The following is a 21,565-nucleotide window of genomic DNA, read 5'->3' on the forward strand; positions in this document are numbered from 1 at the left end:
AATAGTCATATTGATTATTTTAGTTCATTTTAATTTTACTTCCTTACATTGAAATTTGACTTCTGCATTTGTGCAAATCTCCTGTTTGATACCAAAGCTCAAATTCAGGAGAAGAATTGAAATTTAAAATTTATTCTCGTGTCAAATTCTGAATGACACACATCTTTGTTTAAGATAAGTGTTTTACTCGAAATAAAATGAAAACTGATGAACAGAGTTATTATTAAAGAAGCAGAATGAAATCTGCTTAATAGTGTCGTCTGATGGGAGTTTAGCTAAAACACATTCTGAGGAGGTTTTTATTAAGTTTTTGACAGTCTTTAATTTGGCACACAGAGAGCAGTACCTTTATTGCATCAAATTTAGAGAGTGAGATGCCTTCTGGGTAATGCAGCACTATGCTGGTGGTTGTAGGAGTCGTCGCCTGGGTTTGCCAGTGATACCTGGACTGTGAAATGAGCTTGATTCTCCACCACTAACGTGTTGTTTCTGCAGAACAAACCGTCATTTCAATAGAAAACCAAATCCTGATGAAGAATGCCATATTCAGAAGCATTTACAATCATATATCAGAATAAAAAATCATGTCTGATTTATTTATCAGTTGTTTCTCACGTAAAACCGAAGTTCAGCTTCAGATCGGCCACACAGCTGTTGTTTGAATTACAGTTCCTTTGAAACGGCACCTGACCAAATACAAAAGAGAAACTTTTAATGAGCTTTTGAATGTCATGGAAACTTTATACAATAAAGCTGAAGAAACGTAGATACTTAAGAGTTGGTTTACACTGAATAGCAGAATAAAATCTGATATTTGTAGACTCACCTCAAACATTCTCCTCCGTCCTGCTGTGGACGTCAAGAACAGCCACAGAGTTTCCAGACAACCATCTCAGTTTGTGAGAAATTCATTCGTATCTTCAGAGGAGATACTAAGTCTGCAACACAGCGCTGAAACAAACACAACGTTCACCGTCAGACCGAAGCTGCTGCGACTGGCTGAATTTGTGATAGACCACACGTACCAGCATGAAGATGGAGAAGTTAAAACAGGAGGACCCAGAATCCAGCAGAACGGACTGCTGCAGAGTCCTGGACGACACACTGCTCTGATCAAAGAATCCTTGACTCATTCCTCGTACCACATCCACATTCAGATTCAGAGAAACATTCAGCTTCTTCTCTAGAGATCCTGAGAGACATGAGGAGGTGAGACATATTCTTCATGTGACAGAGAGGCTCTCTGGAACTTCACTGATGTTACCTGTGCTGCTGGTCCTCTCAGTCACCGTGAAACATGACGTGAGATTAAATGCATTAAATGCGCTGCTACCCGGACATTCAAAGTAGTTCAGACTGATTTCCTTTGGACTGAAACTGAGCTGCGCAGATACAGACATCACAGGCCGAGCCCTGAGAAGAGAGAAAAGAGCCAATACTCATGATACCAGACAGTCAGACTGACTAGCTGGATCACTGATGTGGTAAAGAGGTTGTTTGTTTATTAGGTTAGCTTAAGAAAGCAAACCTACAGAAATGCTATTTAAACTTTATTAGGGCCCGAGCACCGATGGTGTGAGGACCCTCTTGTATCTGCTTTGTTTATTCTTCTTCTTCTTCTTCTTCTTCTTCTTTCTTCTTCTTTCTTCTTCTTCTTCTTTCTTCTTCTTCTCCAAAATGAATCGCATTTTTGAGGGCCTAAACATGCTCGAAAAGTCCTGAAACTTTGCACACGCGTCAGACCTGGTGAAAATTTACGTCTGATATAGGTTTCAGAAGAGGGTGTGGCCAAAATGGCTCGACAGCGCCACCTACCGTAAAAAAATCAACAGCCCTCGAGCTGTGTTTCACGTACATGCACGAAAATTGGCACACATATGTAAAGCATCAGTACCTACAAAAAAGACTCTTGGAGCAATATCCGAAACCCAACAGGAAGTCGGTTATTTTTAATTTTATGAGCAAATTTTGCATCATTTTTGTCATTTGCATGCCTTGTATTTTAACGAACTCCTCCTAGAGATTTATTCAGATCAACACCAAAATTTGGTATGCCTAATCTAAGGGCCTTTGCGATGTTAAATTGCGAAGATCTTGAGTTTTCGTTGAAGGGCGTGTCCGTGGCGGCCTGACGAATTTCGATGATTCGCCATGAAAAATGAAGTTGCTATAACTCAGACATACAATGTCCAATCTGCCACAAACTTCACATGTTTGATAAGACTCCTGACCTGAACAGATTGACATGCCCATATTCAGATATAGTCATAGCGCCACCTACTGGCAACAGGAAGTGACATATTTTACGCTGTAACAAACTACCCCGAGAAATTTTATGACATCAATTTTTTTTTTCAGTCACTCTATTCTAAAGGCCTGTACAATGTTAAATTGTGAAGATCTTGAGTTTTCGTTAAAGGGCGTGTCCATGGCACCGTCACAAAGTGCGATGTCTCGCCATGGGAATAAAAGTTATTGTAACTCAGGCATAAAATGTCCGATCTTGCCCAAACTTCACGTTTGATAAGAGTCCTGGCCTGAACACATCTGAAGGCCAATATTCCATTGGGTGCAGCAAAATGCCTCGATAGCGCCACCTATACATATTCAACGGAGTGCGCCTCGAGCTACGTTTCACGTACATGTACAAAAATCGATACACACATGTAACACACCAATACCTACAAAAAAGTCTCTTGGTTCGAAATTCGAATCCCAACAGGAAGTCAGTTATTTTGAATTTTCTCTTCAAAATTTGTGTAGTTTTTGCCATTTTCAGGGGTTGTACTTTAACGAACTCCTCCTAGAGATTTATTCAGATCAACACCAAACTTTGTCAGTGTAATCTAAAGGCCTTTGCGATGTTAAATTTCGAAGATCTTGAGGTTTCGTTTAAGGGTGTGTCTGTGGCGGCCTTACAAATTTCGATGTTTCGCCATGAGAAAGGAAGTTGCTATAACTCAGACATACAATGTCAAATCTGCCCCAAACTTATATAGACAAGTTGTGAACCGTTTAGTCTGACGATCTCTGTTTGAATATCACTTCATATCAAAAAACTCCAGTACAAACGTTACTGCCACTCATCAACAGCAGCTGTCACAGTTGCTAAGCGACAAGATCAATCCTTCATAGGCTAGACCGTCCCATTTAACAATGCTTACTCAAAACACGGTTTACTCAATATTTCTAAGCCATTTAGACTCATTTAGGCTTCCAATCTATGCAATGTTTCTAATATTTGTAATCTATCTATCTATCTATCTATCAATCTATCATTTTCTTTCTAACTTTTTATACTCCTTTAAGATTCCATTCAACCTAATATTTCTAATATAACTAGCAACATGCTTATTCATGCTAGCCATATGTTAAACATGTTAAAAATGCTAGAAAAATGCAACATTTTGAATAATACTAGAAACATGTTAAAACATGCTACCAATGAGCTAAATCATGCTAGAAACATCCTAGCAACATGCCAAATCATGCTAGCAACATATTAGACGCAAGCATATTAGGGACATGCTAGAAACATGCTATCAATGTGTAAATTCATGCTAGAAGCTGTCACAGCCAGGGGTTGGTGTGAACTTGACAGCCACGAGAGGGCAGGCTTCTGGATCATTGTTTGTTTTGTTCTATGCTTTCCCGAGTTTTCCGTCACAGACCCTGACAGAATACTGCAGCCATTACAAGATCCAGCAGTTTTTTTTCATCTTTGGACTATGGATAGCCGTTTTCAGGTTCTGGCTGCACTTCACCAGCAGGGAGTGGCAGTGGGGTTTTCACCCAGTAATTTTGGACAAGGGTGGAGAGACTGGGCTGTCAGGGTGAGGACATTAAGCACATATTCAACCTCTCTCTGGATAAACCCTTACAGCAGCGGTTCTCAATTCCAGTCCTTGAGCCCTGCACATGTGCTCTGCACATTTTGTATGTTTCTCTCATGGCTTCAGACGTTTGTTCTATTCGAACATAAGTGCCCTGTGAAGTGAACATCACAGGATATTCTACCATGATTTCAGTTCGAAGCGAACATATATGGTCCATTCAAAGTGCACTGAAGTGTGCTAGAAAAACATTGCCATGCATCAATAGTCCCAGGTTTAGCTCCATTAATTTGTGCCGTTGTATATTCATAGGCCACTATCCCAAGGAGGCTATGAATCCAAAATGATTTTGCACACATTTGCGGAGTAAACCAGTTTTGTATTATTGTCTTCTTTACTGCTGTAAAACCAGCGAACAACATTCTGTCAAAATCTGTTCATTCACGATTCCATATAGATTTAATAGAAAGAGGCTTTGCAGTGTGATCATTAAGTTTAATATATATTAAAGAAACAGATTGCCGACCAGAGGGTGGTGCGATCCAATCCCTCAAAGGATGAGAGGAAATGGGGGATGCCCAGGGAACTCCATAGGCCTTGAGAGCAGAGCGTAACTGAAAAAAAAAATAATGATGATGCTGGTAAACAAAACTTAGTTCTTAGTTCTTGAAGCGAGCAGAGTCCTTGGTTATCATATAAGTCACCGCAAGTGTTTATGCCCAATTTGGACCAAGATGGCTGGACAAATGGCCGATTTCCACATAAAAAATTAAAATTGTGCCATAAGGGTGTGTTGTTATAAAATTTGAAAGGTCCTACCATCAGGTGTTCCACCCTTTTCCAGATCCTAATAGAATTGGCCACAACTGGGATAAATTTATATTTATCATTTTTATTTCCTGTGCCAGCAAATAAAATATCTTGGAGCCTATGTGGTTTAACCTTGTCAGCTTCAATTACTCTCCATGAAGCTTTAGATTGAGGATCAACCCAAATATGAAGGGCCTTAAGTTGAAAGGACAAAAAATATAGTTCAAAATTTGGCACAGCCAGTCCTCCTGAAAGTATAGGATGCTGCAATGTGACAAGTTTTATTCTGGGTCGTTCACCATTCCAGATAAACTGGGAAAGTATGGAATTGATCTCCTTAAAGTAATCTGGAGGAGGAGAAAGCGACAGCATACAAAAAGGTAAATTAAGCCGAGGTAACAAATTCATTTTGACGGTGGAGATTTTGCCTTGAAGAGAGACTTTAAGATTATTCCATCTTTGAGTATCACTCTTGACCTTGACTAACATATTATTAAAATTGTTTCTGGCGATATTATGAATGTCATTATATTTGGTAATACCCAAATAGATGAAACAATCTTTAATAGGAATGAATGAGGGGATAGAAGAGTTAACTTTAACATTGTTAATTGGCATTAAAGCAGATTTGGTCCAGTTTATCTTGTACCTCGATAAACTATTTAAAGTGTTCAAAATCCTTAATTATACCGGTTATTGACATATCAAAATGATCTAAATATAAAATAATGTCATCAGCGTACAATTAAATAATATGATTATGGTCATTTATCCTAATCAGTGGAACGTCAGATTTCCTAATAACTTGTGCTACAGGAAGTGGTTCAAGGGATAAACAAAACAGCAAAAGGGAAAGTGGACATCCTTGCCTTGTCCCATGCTGGAACCGGGGGGTGGGGGGGTAATATTTCCAGTTAAGATTGATGCCTAAGGTGAGTGGTAAAGTGTCTTAAATCATAGAAATGTAATGTTCACCAAAACCAAAACATTTCAGAACTGCCCACATATAGTTCCAATCTAGCCTGTCAAAGGCTTCTTCTGCATCGAGTGAAAAAAACTGCACAAGGACTCGGAAGAGAGTCTGCAAAATGCGAGTACATGAAACAGTTGATGCATATTATCAGACGCGTGACGCCCCTTAATAAAACCGGTTTGGTTCTCTTTAATAAAGCTATGAATTACTTTCTCCATGCGAGAGGCAAGAGTTTTAGCATAAACTTTTAGATCACATGGGATGAGTGATACTGGTTTGTAGTTAGAGCAATCCAACGGATCTTTACCCTTTTTAAGAAGCAATGATATCAAATATGTTTTTTGGTCTCCATAAAATGTACCATGTTCAATTGCAAAATTAAATGAATCATGCATGAGAGTCCCTACCACATCCCATATTTCTAAATATAATTCAGGAGGGAGGCCATCTAAGCCTGGTGACTTGCCCTTCTGAAGACTTTTTAGTGCTTTATGGAGCTCCTCCAAACTTAACGGGGCCTCCAAAGAGTCTTTATCCATCTGTGTGATCTGAGGCAGTTCTAATTTATCCAATTTACTCTCTACAAACTGGCTTGGTCTCTCCAATTCGAAATAATATTTTAACCTTGTCCTATGTAAAATTAAATCTTCCTTTGATTGTGAAAGTAAGTCATATTCCTCTTTCAAGGAGGACAATTGTGTAGCTTGTTGCTGTCAGCTTGTTGATCAGAAAAAAAATGTTTTTGTAAGTTCTGTAATAATTGAATCTTATTTTCTAATTGTGTAAATTGGCGGGTTTTCGCTTTGGCAAAAGCAGAAGAAAAAGATATTCAGAATCCTATGTTTCCCGCAATATTTGAGGGTATACATCACAAGATATATTAATTTCGAGAAACTCCTTTATATTATCTTTTAGCAAATTAATGAATGTCTGATTGTTTAGTAATGATGTGTTAGGGTGCCATCTAGGGGCCTTGGTCTTAATGTTGGAAAGGTGAACATTACATAACACTGCAGAGTGATCAGACAATAAAAATGGGTAATATAGAGATGGAAGAATAAGATGAAATTAGAGATGTGTAACTTATCCTAGAGAAAGTCTTATGTCTATTAGAAAAAAAGTGAAGTCCTTAGATGTAGTATTCTGGATTCTCCAAAGATCGATTACATTAAGTTCCGCAATAAATGTATTCAAAACTTGGAGGATGGGTTAGCTGTAGTATCAGGGTGAGATTTATCCAGTGCAGGATTTAAGATGGTATTAAAATCACTACCCATCACTAAAGGACAATCAATCTCCTCAAGTAATATACTGGAAATATTTGTGAAAAATCTGCAGTAAATGGAGACCAAAGTTAACCTGTCATTATGTATTTTACAGCGTATAAAAACAAATCTACCCTCATCATCATTCCTTGTATGTTCAATAGTTAAATGTAACCTCCTATCAACTAAGATAAGCACCCCCTTAGTTTTATTATGAGCACAAGAGAAGGCTGCCAGTTTGTAATACTTGTTTTGAAAATGTGCCACATCGCATTGTTTTAAATGGGTTTCTCGTATCAGGGCACAGGAAATCGATTTACGGTGCAGATATTCTAATACATGGGTACGCTTAATAGCAGAACTTAGGCTATTCACATTCAGTGATTATATATTTAGGACATGCATTGTGTGCTCCCAATGTCAAAATTATGTCTAAGTGAAACAACACAAAAGCAAGACCATACTGCCAATGACGTGTAGTCGTTAGTATGTATCCTAGATACCAATCCACCTAGATGCATAATCCTTTTAAAAGAAAAGCATAATAAATAAAAGTATTGATGTCTGTTGAAGGGCATCGAAAAAAAACAAGAAAGAAGAACAATAAACAACTATGTACGAAATCCAAAGCAGACCGCACATAACCGAGAGTGTAGCTCTGCATAAACAAAATAAACACATGTTGATACGTGACCAGTCCACTTCAACGCAAGACATGTCCTCAAAAGGCCCACTAATCCATAAATGTAATGATCAAACTTGCTCTCCATTAGCCCGAAAGATAACAATAATAATAATAATAAAGAGAAAATAAAAATCATCAGTCAGTATTATTTACCAGCCAGCGGACTAGCATACAGGACTAGGGCAGGATACCAAAAAGAGATCAACAAGTGCCTCTGGCCATCTTATTGTTGTAAGGAGTGAAATTATTTCCTTATGAAATGAATTCTTTGTGAAGCCAGACTTTCAGGAACTCTCGCAATGCAGATGCAGATGCAGATGCACCAAAACAATGGGCTTTGATCTCCTCGTGGAGCCAAACAAACAGATAGGAAGATCTGGTACCCATCCTTCCCCCCAGGGCACATGGTCCAGGCAACTAAAAGTTGTTATGCTCACATAAAACATTTACTATATCTTCAGGAATCATGATTGTAAACTTTTCATGTTTGGTGTCATTTTAAAGGTCGTTGTGCGATTGGTAAAATGGTCTCAATTTCACAGTAGTCATTTATATTATGAGAAAGATTGAAAACTTTTGTAGAATTGTGTTCTGCCAAGAAGGGGGTGTGTCCCCCTTTTGGGGTCTTTGAGAATGTTTATCTCCAGACAGGTGTGACCCTGATGTGATCACGGGAACATAAAGTACCAAAAGGTCTTTTATGTTTTTACAGCTGATTTTAATAATATTTGTTATCTGGTCTGAGTATTTAAGGGAAGTGACAAAACACTACTGCGCGATTCTGTAGCCAGAAAGCCCGTAGTGTGGAGTGTATTTCATATGCTCCATACTATATATCTTCCTGAAGTCAGGTATACTATTATGTAATTGTGTTAAACACATTGTGCCTACAGAGCACACTGTATAGTTGTTTGTGCTACTACATGTACACATTGGCTAGTTAAGTTTATTCTCTAAAACACCTGAGTGCTTTGCTATGCATTTTAGACCATGTGTCTGTTACATGTGTGACTATGTTAAATTTGTGTGCCTCCTGCATGGATCACTTGGCCGTTCCCAATATGGCTACAGTGTCTTTGTGCAGGAGCAAAGTTGCAACACAACTACAATGTGATTTACAATTACACTATCCTTTCTAAATTGTCTTCTAATTATATTCATTATGTAATTGGCACGATACAATTTTACCTGACTGATAATAAATTGTTATATTTGATTTATTCTGCATTATTCTTAATTCATTATTACTAGTAGATTAAAGCAAAGGTACTACCTCAAATCTGTGTTCAGGATTGTTCATACGAAAGGTTTAATAGATGGAGCATGGGGCACATCAGTTGAGTCCATTTCGATTTCTGACTATCACTGTCTTAAATAAGTTGCAGTTTTCATAAATGTATAAAAACTATGCTTATTGTACGAGTAAGCAGGGCACGACCGACTTAAAGGTAGATATTTACCCTGCATCCAATGTTTAAGAACAGACTGACGAGTTTGTGTCCGGGAAGAGCATTCAATCGGCTGAAATGTTACTTCTAAAGCAATACCGGGTCTGCAGTGAACGAATAATTGAAAGTATGGGATTTTCAGAATACTCAAATATCTAAATTAATAAACAATCGATATCTGTGATCAGCTTTTGATATGCATTAAACCTTTGACCAGGCCGCTGGATTCCGCTTTTTGGGCTGGCGGGTGGATCCTTACATTGTCCTCTTCAGGGCAGTTAGGATCACCACAGAGTTCATCTCATTGAGCTGAAAGGATAGAGACGGTAGCAGTTGCCTTCCTGCTGATTTGTAACACTGCAGAATACATCTTCTGTGACAGTGAAGTAACAGTGAGTCGAACCTCAACTGCTCACCTTTGTACCGTAGTTTAATTACCGCCGGATATGTGAGTAAGGGATGGAGACTGAGTGCTGTCATTTTCTTCAAGACTGAAATAAAGTTCTTTCTCTTGGTAGTTGTGGCTGGACTAAAGTCGGGAAAAATAGTAGTGTGACATTGTCCTGCATATATTTCACTGGATATGCCTGCCGAGCACCTTTCAGGATCGCCGACCTGTCATGCAATCTTAGTACATGGAAGATGAGAGACTGCGGCCGATCAAAGTTTTTCCTTCCATCATACACACGATGTGCCCGGTCAGTCTCGATGTCATGACCTTTCAGTGAAGGGATCCACTTGGAAAGATTCGCTCTGCATCTGAGCCCCAGCCCCCCGCATCCTTCTGGCAACCCCACCAGTCGAACGTTATTTCTCCTGCTCATATCTTCAGTCTGTCATTTTTTTCGGTGAGTTGTTCAAGATTCAAGATTTTATTTGTCACGTACAAGTTATATGACATACAACAAGCAGTGAAATGTAGGTCTGGCATACTCTTTTTAGACTGTGCAAAAAAAAAAAATTAAATAAAAAAAAAAGAAAATTAAATACAAATAATGAAAAATAAGGAGAAAAAATAAGAAGAATTAAAAATAAAAAAATAAGAATTAAATACAAAAAATGAGAATATATGAAAAATATATAATAATAACAATAATAAAAAATAAATAAAAATAATTAAATACAAATAATGAAATATACACAATATATTAAACTACTACACAGATGCTGTGTAGCGATGCCACAAGAACTGCTATACAGATGATGTGCAGAGATGTAAACAATGTGCAGATGAGTTGCATAGTTAGGTGTCATAAAAAAGTGTGCAGAGAGTTATTGGGTAACCCTACACTACCAGAGACTCTAAAGTGTAGTGTGTTTAATGTCCATTGTTTAGTAGTCTGATATCGTGAGGGAAGAAACTCCTCCTGAGCCTCTTCGTTTTTGCCATCAGATTGACAAATCCTCTTCCTGACTTCATCAAAACAAAAAATAGATTTCCAGGGTGGGTGGGGTCTTTAATGATCTTTACAGCCTTAGATTTACATCTCCTGGTGTGGATGTCTTGCAGACAGGAGAGAGATGTTCTGGAGATGCAGAGCTCAGCAGAGTGCACTACTCTTTGCAGGGATTTACGATCCTGGGCTGAGCTGTTTCCATACCATGATGAAAACCACAAACTCAATATACCCACTATAGCCCCAATATAGAAAGTTTTCAGGATTCTAGGGGAAACCTTGAATTTTCTCAGGAGTCTCAGATGGTACAGTCGTTGTCTGGCTTTTTTAACTTGAGCTTGAATGTGGTTAGTCCAGGTCAGTCCAGGAAATGTGTACGCCAAGGTATCTGAAGCTGCTCACTTTCTCCACTGGGAACCCGTTAATGATGAGTGGGGTGTAGATCCGCTGCTGCCTCCTCCTGAAGTCCACAACCAGCTCCTTGGTTTTGCTGACATTCAGAAAGAGACAGTTTGTTTGGCACCATGATGTCAGACTCTTTACCTCATCTAGGTAGGCAGCCTCGTTGTTGGAGATGAGGCCCATCACCACTATATCATCTGCAAACTTGATGACAGAAGTGGAGGTGTGAGTGGACACACAGTCATTTGTGTAGAGTGAGTAGAGCAGCGGGATCAAAACACATCCTTGTGGGGCTCCTGTACTCAGGGTGATGATGTTGGAGGTGGTCTGACCCACCCTCACTACCTGAGGTCTGCATGAAAGGAAATCAAGAACCCAGTCACAGAGTGGAGCATTCAGTCCAAGGTTTTTCTGAGCTTGGAGACCAGATTGTGGGGGACTATAGTGTTGAAAGCTGAGCTATGATCTATAAACAGCAGCCTCACATAGTTCCCTTTATTGCTGTCAGTGTGGGGGAGAGTGGCATGCAGGAGATGGGACACAGCATCCTCAGTAGACCTATTAGGGCGATAGGCAAACTGAAGTGGGTCAATGTTGTTAGGGATAGAGGAGCAGATGGTGTTCTTGATAAGCCTCTCAAAAACCTTCATAATTAGCGATGTGAGTGCCACTGGTCGATAATCATTTAGGAAAGATGGACTGTTGCTTTTTGGTACAGGAACGATGATAGATTTTTTATAGCATGTAGGGACGACTGACTGAGCAAGGGACTCGTTAAAGATGGACGTAAACAATCCAGCCAGCTGATCGGCACATGATCTCAATACACGACCGGAAATCCCGTCTGGGCCAGCTGCTTTCCTGATGTTCACTCACTTCAGAGCTCGACGAACCTCATCCTCTGATACAGTGATTGCGCTCGCGTCACTGACGTAGCTGTTATTTTCCTCTGTGCACATCAGCAGACTGTTGATATCGCCAGAGCGGTTTGCTTCAAAATGTGCATAAAAGGTGTTCAGTTCATTGGCAAGTGAAGAGTCAGCACTCACCGCAACGGAGGGTTTACTTTTAAAAGAACTGTTAGTGCTCAGTCCCTGCCACATGCGCCTGGAGTCATTCAGTTGGAAATGAGACTCCACTCGTTCTCTGTTCTGTTGTTTAGCAGTTCTCACAGTGCGTCGGAGAGTGTAACACGCAGTTTTGTATCCGCTCATGTCTCCCGACACTAGCTCCGCATTATACTCGGCCGTGCGCGCATTCACCGCTGCCCGCATTGATTTATCGACCCATGGTTTCTGGTTTGAAAAAGTTTTTATTGTTATGGTTTGTGTTAACTCATAAAAACTTTATGAGGATTCCAGCTGATTTCTTAAGTTTGTGACTGTTCTCCTATCCTCACATGCAGTGGCTTGAACGGAATCGACCCGGTCCCGTGTCTGCTTTGCTGCGTTGGCTAGTTTTTCAACTTCTGCTTTTAGCTCTTTTACAGAATTGTTGGTCGTTTGTATATCCAAATGTAGATCACAGAGTGCTAGGGTCAGTACAGAGTCTATTGCTTCTCTTACAACCAAAGCCACAACCGAATTGAGTGTACTTTGTTGCTCTTTGAGTGCTAGCTTGATACTATAGCAGCGTCCAGATCCTCTCTGGAGATGGCGGAATCTTTGAATTTTTTCTTTATTGGCGATTGTTCAATCTCTCTTTTACGAACGTCCTTGACTGCTGGGGTACTCATAGTGGGCTAGGTAAAGAGTGGTTCAAAATTTACTGACAGGATATATATAATTTTTGACAAAGTGAGCAGAGCTAAGGACTATGCGTGCATTGCTGCTGAAGGGTCACGTGATCCTCCTCTTTAAATTGCATTTATTTACGGAGGTATATGATGTCACACTTGTCAGCATGTGAAGACGTTGCGCAGCGCAAATCTGTGAATGAATGTTCCAAAGTAAGGTAAACTTCAACAGATTTCTCCTACTCAGGGAGTAGGGAGCATGTCAGTGGGAACACAGTCCATGAATGGATCTCACTTCTAACATGCTGATTATCTGAATCTGGTGTATTAACAAAGAGAGACGTGCAAAATACTGGGGGCGCGAGGACTGGAATTGAGAACTGCTACCTTACAGCAATGGGAGAAGGATCGGGTAAGGTCATTGAACTTTAGGAACTTCTCTCGGTTCTTGCAGCTTCGTCTAGAGGGGAAGGTAAGATACCACCATCAGAGTCCAGATTCAGGGACTATTCCATCCCCTCCTCTTTTGTCAAGTCAAGTACTGGAACCTCATTGATTTCTACCCCGAAGCAAAGGGCGAGAAAAGGAGGACAGCAGAGTCCACTCCAGAGCCTGCTCCAGTCCGGGAGCCCTCCGAGTCCATTCTAGAGCCCGCTCCAGTCGGGAACCCTCCGAGTTCACTACAGAGGCGCCCGATTATTTATCCATTAGCTCACTGTGATATATATACCATGCTCACCTAGTCTTTTGTTTCTGCAGTATTGCTTCAGTTTCTTTGTTTATGGATTCTGTGTTTGTGAAACCTCATGCCAGTGTTTTTACTCAGTTTTTTATCTTTGTTTTGAGACTAATAAACTGCATTTGGATCTTCTATGCTTTCCTGAGTTTTGTGTGACAGACCATGACCAAGAAGCATTCTAGCAACATGTTAAATCATGTTAGTAATGTGCTAATTCATGGTATAAACAAACTAGCAATGTATTAAAACATGCTATAAAAACACTAGTATTGTGTTAAATCCCCCCCCCCCCCCCCCCCCCCCCCCCCCTCCCCCCCCCCCCCCCCCTCCCCCCCCCCCCCCCCCCCCCCCCCCCCCCCCCCCCCCCCCCCCCCCCCCCCCCCCCCCCCCCCACGTTAAAACATGCTAGAATTGGGCTAAATCATGCTAGCAACATGTTTAAAACAGCAATTTGCTGATTCATGGTAGAAAACAGCTAACAATGTGTTAAATCATGCTAGAAAACATGCTAAAATGTGTGTTAAATCATGCTAGAAACATCTTAACCATGTGGTAAATTATGTTAGAAACATGCTAGCAATGTGTTAAATCATGTTAGAAACTTTTAAAGGGGTCATATGACGTTGCTAAAAAGAAAGAACATTATTTTGTGTATTTGGTGTAATGCAATGTGTTTTACAGTTTAAGGTTCAAAAAACACATTTTCCACATACTGTACATTATTATTAAAACAATTTTTCTGCATTTGTGATCAGAGAAACAACAAACAAGAGCTACTCTACACTGCTTAAAACTCACATTTGAATCATCAGTGGCAAATTCTTTAAATATAAAAACATACTTACAGGTTGTGAGAACAGAACAGCCGGCATTGTAGGTTCGAGAAACAGTCCTCCGTTAAATGCATTGCACATACACAAATATTTGGTTTAAACTGTTCTGGAACAGTGTTGTAAATACAACTTAACCACTGATTTCTATTTGTGTCCTCTTTTGGAAGACCAAACAAAGTAGTTTTGCTTTCACCACGAAACATGCAGTGTCTCTACGACATGGCAACAGCAGCAACAATTCTACAGCGAGAATCAAAGTTACGCGCTTCACACTGAGGCTGTATTGTTTTGTCTTGTTGTTTTTGTTAAAATGTATGTTCCCCTGGTTTGGAAAAAATGGACAACCATCATCTCACACATTCAAAAAACAGACCTTCAGTGGACTATGTATTCGTGACTCCGGCTGGTGTGCGGAGGTGGTGTGCTCCGCTCCGATGCTTGCTGTTGCATCTAATATGGCCTGCCTGCCTTACAACGTTTGCTGCTGATGGAGTGGCTGTGTCTTTGATGGGAGAATTTAGTGGCAGTGGCTTCCATTGAGTGTTCCCCTCTTTCCATGTGGGGTCCTGGAGTTTTGTACTCGTTTGGGCTCTGTGGCACTCGAGATGTGGCTCGAAGCAGGTTGCTTGGCATGTCTACACCATTGGGCCTTCTCTGGTTTACAGATCATGCTACTGCTCATTCTGTTTGGACTGTTGGCTCAGACATATTTGTGTTTTCACTCTTGATTATACATTTGTATATTTTATGATATTTTGTTTTGATTGTTATGTATAATGTATTGTTTAATGTATTTGTCTTGTTATATGTAGTTATGTTTAATGTTGACTGTAAATAACTTTTACTATTATTATTATTATTATTATTATTATTATTATCTAAATAAATAAACTTTCAAAGTTTTTTTCAACTTTTACAACTTCTTTAAGCTTTCAGGCTAGGCTTCCTCAAGCCAACCTAAATTTGTCTCGACAAACTTTTTTTGTCTAGTTAATAATGAAATAAATGTTTAATAATAATGTTTAATAAATAATGCAATAAATGTTTGGCACCTAGTAGGTTTTGTACATCAAAATTATTCTCCAAACTAAAGAATGACGTACTTGAGCAGGACGATCCCTCCTTGTGCTCCGATCACGATATCTGTCAGATTATCATTGTTCATGTCCATCTGACCGGTCAGAGACACTCCAAACTGCTGCAGACCGGGCAGAACTGACTGCACTGAGATCCGCTAAACACAAACACACATTTATATAGAGAGAGAGCATTCAGACTTAATCCCAAAGTATACTTCAGTTTATACAAGTATGTATGCACACAGTGCATGTGACATATATTCCATCAATAGCGTAGTACATGCATGGCCCAGTTTTTTTAACCACATTTTCTCTTTACACTTAGTTCACATATGCATCTTGAATTTGGGCTAATAGTTTGGCCACAAGGTGGCAACCCTGTTGAAAAAACCAACATATGCTGGTTAGGTATGTTAGGAAGCCTGGCTGCTGGTTTGAGTTGGTCATGTGCTGGTCCTAAGCTGGTCCAAAACAACTAGCACCTGCTCAGGACCAGCTTAGGACCAGCACATGACCAGCTTAAACCAGCTCAAACCAGCAGCCATGCTTCAAAACATACCAGCATATGCTGTTTTTTCAACAGGGAACACGACCCATGTGTCATTGTTTCACAGTCCAAAAAGAAACAGAAGAGATGCAACAAAAACGACAGTCATGTTGACAAGCACTTGTGTGAGGCAGTTCAGAAGTTCACACAACTCTAGTTTTAACAGAGTGCAAAGATATTTTTATTGCTCATAACTTCTGGAGATAATTAATGCAGACGCTGGACAAAGATGAAGCTTTTTTGTATGCTTGTGTGAACCGCCTGTGTCCATGCATGCTATCAAATGGAGTTTGCTTTCAAAGGCTGCGTATTCAGTTATACAATTTTTTCCCCTTTTATTCATCTGATTGTGTTTTGGTTCCTTGACACCGCTGCCTTCTGGCCTGCTTAGTTGTGGTCTGAAAGACACTTAACTTTTGAAAAATGATTCATATGAACTAGAACTGAACTAAGCTGGATGATGATACTGTCATCTTCTGTAGAACTGCTTTACAGCTGAGTCACATCTTGCAACATAGACGCTGGTATTAAACTGAACTGAATCAACACTGCACTGACTCAAGCTGAAAAATGACTTCACTGCCTTTTGTACAACTGCTTAAAGCTGAAATGAACTCATTTCAAATGTATGAAATTCACACTGTTTTTTATCTAAACTGAAAATACACTGAACTGACTTGATCTGAAAAATTACACAATTGCCTTTTTAGAGCTGCTCTACAGCAGAATCTGAACTTTCACCATAGCTGAGTTTCCATAACTGCTATTTTCCTGTTTATCTCTGTCAATCTGCTTTTACACAATCTGTATTGTACATCAGAACTGAAGTATACTTTGGGCTTTAAATGAACAGGTGAATCTGAATATCTGAGTCACACTCATCATCTCCTGTCCTCAGAGTGGTCATTAATGGTTATTTACAACTGGTAGTGGGAAAAAGCCTAACAAATCTACTGTGACAAAGAGGTTCATTATGGTATGGTTTGTTATTTATCCTGCAGTGTCTGTCTGTTTATCTGTGAACATTCGGCTCATCTGGGTTTCTGGGTTAAATGTGAGTACAAACACAGCGTTTGGGATTGATGGAAGCACAGCAAACTCTCACCTGAGGAGTGAGTTCAGGGTTTTTGCCATGCGTTCTGTCACCCAGGTAGATGTAGACGACTCCTTCATTCTCCAGCGGTGCCCCGGACCGCCACATCTGACAGACCGTCTCCATTCAGGTCCTTTAGTGAAGCCACAGACGCAGCAAATCTACCAGTGGTTGATTCACTCACATTCAGTGTCTTCTGAAAATACTTCTGAAAAAGTGAACAAAATATTTCTTCATCAGCTCATGACCAGCACCAGAACAATTTCCACAACTTTCACGTCATAGGAACCTATTACAACAGCAATCCCAGTGGAGTAACACAATGGTGACGACTAGCAGCCTTCCAGTTACTGCCAGAAGCTTGTTCATGAAGATCATAATAATAGTCATGAATCTGTGTGTACCTGCTCTGATAAACTGTAGACGCACAGCCTCCCTTCAGCCCTCGGCTGAGACTGGTAAAATAATGGAGCTCCGACCAGCAGGAAATCTGAGTCTCCATCAGAGTCCACATCCAACAGACTCAGAGACGCTCCGAAATATGAGCCAATCTGATGCCAGAAATCAATCAAAATGAATAGAAACTGCATTCTAGTACCTGCTTTTATAGCCTGATGTTCACAGAAGAAATATGAAAACAACATGTTCTTCTGCTTCACAAACACAACGTCACATAATACTGGCTAGAAACTGAAGAGGACTCTGTCTGTGTGTCTGTGTGTGTGTCTGTGTCTGTGTGTGTGTCTGTGTGTGTGTGTGTGTGTGTGTGTGTGTGTCTGTGTGTGCGTGTGTGTGTGTGTGTGTGTGTCTGTGTGTGTGTGTCTGTGTGTCGTGTGTGTGTTGGTGTGTGTGTGTGTGTGTGTGTGTCTGTGTGTGTGTGTGGGGGTGTGTGGTCTGGGTATGTGTGTGTGTGTGTCTGTGTGTGTGTGTGTGGTGTGTGCTGTGTGTGTGTGTGTGTGTGTGTGTGTGTGTGTGTGGGCTGTGGGTGTGTGTGCGTGTGTGTGCGTGAGAGTGCGTGTGTGCGCGTGAGAGTGCGTGTGTGTGTGTGTGTGTGTGTGTGTGTGTGTGTGGGTGTGTGTGTGTGTGTGTGTGTGTGGTGTGTGTGTGTGTGTGGGTGTGTGTGTTGTGTGTGTGTGTGGTGTGTGTGTGTGTGTGTGTGTGTGTGTGTGTGTGTGTGTGTGTGTGTGTGTGTGTGTGTCTGCTGATCTTCTCGGTGGACTGTAGGTTTGGGAGCCCCTGGTCTCACCGGTGGAGAGAGATAATATTGTGTCTGAGGGTTTTTCACTGACTTGTTCTCCGTTGATGTTGCTCGTCACGTTCCATGTGTTTTGGTTCTTGGTGAAGAGGGTCACCAGACCCGTGTGTTCGGCCCCGCCGGCGCCCCAGAGAACAGAAGAGAGACCGCCGCGTCTCATTCCCAGCACAGAAAAAAAGTAACCTGAACACCAATCAGCTGCCATTAACACACACACACACACACACCCACACACACACACATGTCTTCACATCAACAAGAACAAACAAAAACTCAACATACCCATGTACGAGTCTTTATTTACAGCTGGATCGATGATCTCTGTCTGTCTGAATTCAGGTCCTGATCCCGTCACTTCATACAGAGCTCCACGCCAGTCATTCGATCCGACCGAACCCACGATCACAGACTCCTGAAACAAACACTGCAGTCTCAGCTTCATGTCATCAGCAGCCGCGGAGCACCAACCCTTTGCATTGTACACAGACTACATTAAACAGACTCCTGAAAACAGCAGTTCTGATTTGATTGGCTGTTTTAATAAATTTCTAGGAGTCAGTGTGCACAGATTTACCTTGATTCAGCTGTTTTCACGCGGCACTTGTTCGAGGTTAGTGACAGCTCTTTGAGTTTGGATTGATTTTTAGCAGAAAATAAACCACATCAGCTCTCAATTAGTTTTTATACAGCAGTTATCAGATTTAACATCAAAGAGACCCAATGTTGGTTATTAGATTGTATCGTAAACAAAAAATTGTCCTTAAAAAACAAGCATTTTATTTACATTAAACTTACTGACCGTTAAGACTGTGACAATGGCCGTCTTTGAACCTCTCTCACTGTACGACACAGGACCATTGATTATGAGCCACAATCACAGAAATCGCCACAATTGTTTCACGATGCCAATCTTTCATCTGGGAAAACCAAAAATCCTGCAGTGTGTCCCAGGCTTAAGGCAATGACAAGACTGTGACAGGTTCCAAATATATTCATACAATTTATTGGTTTCATTCTCTTGGCAGTAAACAATTCACATTACGTTCAACACAAGCCATGAGTGTCCTCTCAAAACCAGCTCCGCTTTCAAAGCACTGACTAACACTAACCTACATTTTTCATTTTTTATTTTTTTTGCAGTTCATTGAAGATCTATTCATTAGCATTTATTTATTTAATTTTAGAGACATTAATTTTTGGAAAATTAGGTTTAAAATCTTCATTGTTTTTTTTCTCTCTTTTTTGAATATTTTATTTATTTGACTTTTTAAAAAATTTAAGTTTTCTTAAAAACCACATCACACACATAAAACAAGAAGATACAGTGTTTCCTTGGTTACCGCTGTAAACAAACCAGAGCAGCTTATGAGCACTGCTTTAATAGACGTAATACAGAGACGAGATGAAAAGAAAATATAATTTAAACTTTTCTTAAGAAACAGTCAGTTCCTCTCAGAGAACACACATTCATATAAACTCCTTCCTCAACTGTATCACGATTTTGTTTCATTTTGTGGGGAAGTTGTGGGCTAGTGGTTAGAGAGTTTGACTCCTAACCCTAAGGTTGTGGGTGTCGGAGTCTGTCGGGTCGGTACAGCAGTACCACGACTGAGGTGTCCCTTGAGCAAGGCACCGCAACCCCCAACTGCTCCCCACGGGCGCCGCAGCATAATGATACCCACTGCTTGACCGGGTGTGTGTGTGTGTGTGCGTGCGTGCGTTGCGTGCGCGTGTGTGCACTGCTGTGTGTGTGTGTGTGTGTGTGCGCACTTTGGAAATGGGGTTAAATGCAGAGCACCAATTCTGAGTATGGTCTCACCAAAACTTGGCTATATGTCACTTTCACTTTTTTTTTAATATCTCAACCGATTTGAATCCTCACATATTTGTATTGATTTTCAACAGGCTCACGGTTCATGGTTACATCCCTACTGGTGACGCTTTTAACTCAACAAAAGCCATTTTCTGAGCATTTTCAAAACTGTGGTGTCCCTAAGAACTAACTGCTGCTGAAACCGCGTTTCGACACAACTGCAAAATGGCAAATTCATGTTCACAGTTCTCGGAATAATGGTTAATGTTCACAAGACATGCAGTAAATAAATAGAATTATGTAAAAAAATTTTGATTGTTTTTTTTTTTTTACTTTTTTTTCTGATATTAATTATTAGCTTTTAATCAACTCACAAACCCCCTGCAGTTTCCTCAAGAACCCCCAGAGGCTCGCAAACTATAGCTCTGGAATCCTTACATCAACAAAAAATAATAAAATAAGATCAAATTTACTTTATATCATTAATTTCTCTCACCCTCGTGGTAGACGACACTGAATCCCGCTGTGATAACTCTTTCTGTCTGTCTCTGCCGTGAGCTTCCACTTACCCTGAAACACAGAAGTGAAAAAACTCTCACAATCATGCTGTGGATTCTTCATTAGCTGCTTCTATTTAAACTCTTTATTTAGTGTCCATTTACTGTACTTCTACATTTTACCTTCAATGTTGTAGATCTTTTTTTGCAGGTTGTCAAGAAGTCCTTTAAGTCCACTGTAGTCTTTAATGTAGAAGGTGTTGTTCCGTTTTGGTTCTGATGCCATCTGAGTGAGTTACAGTTAAATCAACCCTTTCCCACCTAAAGAACAAAACGTATCATTACATCTGACTGTGCAAAAACACTTTTTAAAAAATGTAATTGAAATACAAGCTCAATGATTTGAAACCTTTTATGTAAAATGAATGACGAACTGTGTTGGTAGTGTGGCATTTCTGTGTTGACTATACCTGAACATACAGAATAAATCACAATGCTTGAGCTTTTAGCAGAAACTCACCCCCGATGACGTAACGTGGAGGATATTCTGTTCATCACATGTGTTGAGGACATGGAATATAATCATCGTTATCACTGGGGTCTCCATCTGTGATGATCACCAGAGCTTTCTGAGCTTTGGGATCAGCTCCAGACGACACGCTATTCAGCAGATTTCCTTCTGATGGATATGATAAACTCATAAAATCATGACATAATGACACGATTTTCAGCCTCAGTGTCAATGTGTTTCTGTCGTTCTCTAAACCAATGTTTTTCTTTCTAATTTCAAGAATAAACAAAAGGTCAACTTCAGCAATAACAGTGTTTAGCCAGTCCAGAAAAAACTACAGCATGAACCCCTGATTAATTTTACATCTTAAGACTCAAGACTATTGAAGTGTTAATTCAGTGAATGAATCATAATCATATGAAGGTTTCACTCACAGAACGTAGTAGATTCCTTTGCTGTGTGTGCGTTGTGAGAGATTTCATGTGTCTCTCTTTCATGAGTTTCTCTTTCAGCGGAGCCGCTCTGATAATCGTTGAAGTCAACCCACAGTTTCGACATCTGTTGAAAACTGTACAGCAGCAAAACTAACAACAAACAACAACATTATCATCATTAGACGCCACGTTCACACCTCAATACACATATTTATA

General features: G+C 40.2%; 1 protein-coding gene across 1 annotated transcript in view; it reads right to left on the minus strand.

The window, feature by feature from the left end:
* Positions 1-417: 417 nt before the first annotated feature.
* The window catches only part of LOC109080644 (integrin alpha-L-like), a 27,465-nt gene continuing 6,317 nt past the window's right edge, over positions 418-21,565 (minus strand). The window contains 11 exon segments of the mRNA XM_042716053.1: positions 418-489; positions 616-686; positions 827-887; positions 889-951; positions 1,026-1,192; positions 1,265-1,413; positions 15,224-15,354; positions 16,852-16,935; positions 16,937-17,047; positions 17,244-17,390; positions 18,129-18,277. Of these exon segments, the coding sequence (XP_042571987.1) occupies positions 828-887; positions 889-951; positions 1,026-1,192; positions 1,265-1,413; positions 15,224-15,354; positions 16,852-16,935; positions 16,937-17,047; positions 17,244-17,390; positions 18,129-18,277 (1,061 nt within the window). The 3' untranslated portion in view covers positions 418-489; positions 616-686; position 827.

The sequence above is a fragment of the Cyprinus carpio genome, chromosome B1 (genome assembly GCF_018340385.1).
Source record: "Cyprinus carpio isolate SPL01 chromosome B1, ASM1834038v1, whole genome shotgun sequence".
NCBI classification, from domain to species: domain Eukaryota; kingdom Metazoa; phylum Chordata; class Actinopteri; order Cypriniformes; family Cyprinidae; genus Cyprinus; species Cyprinus carpio.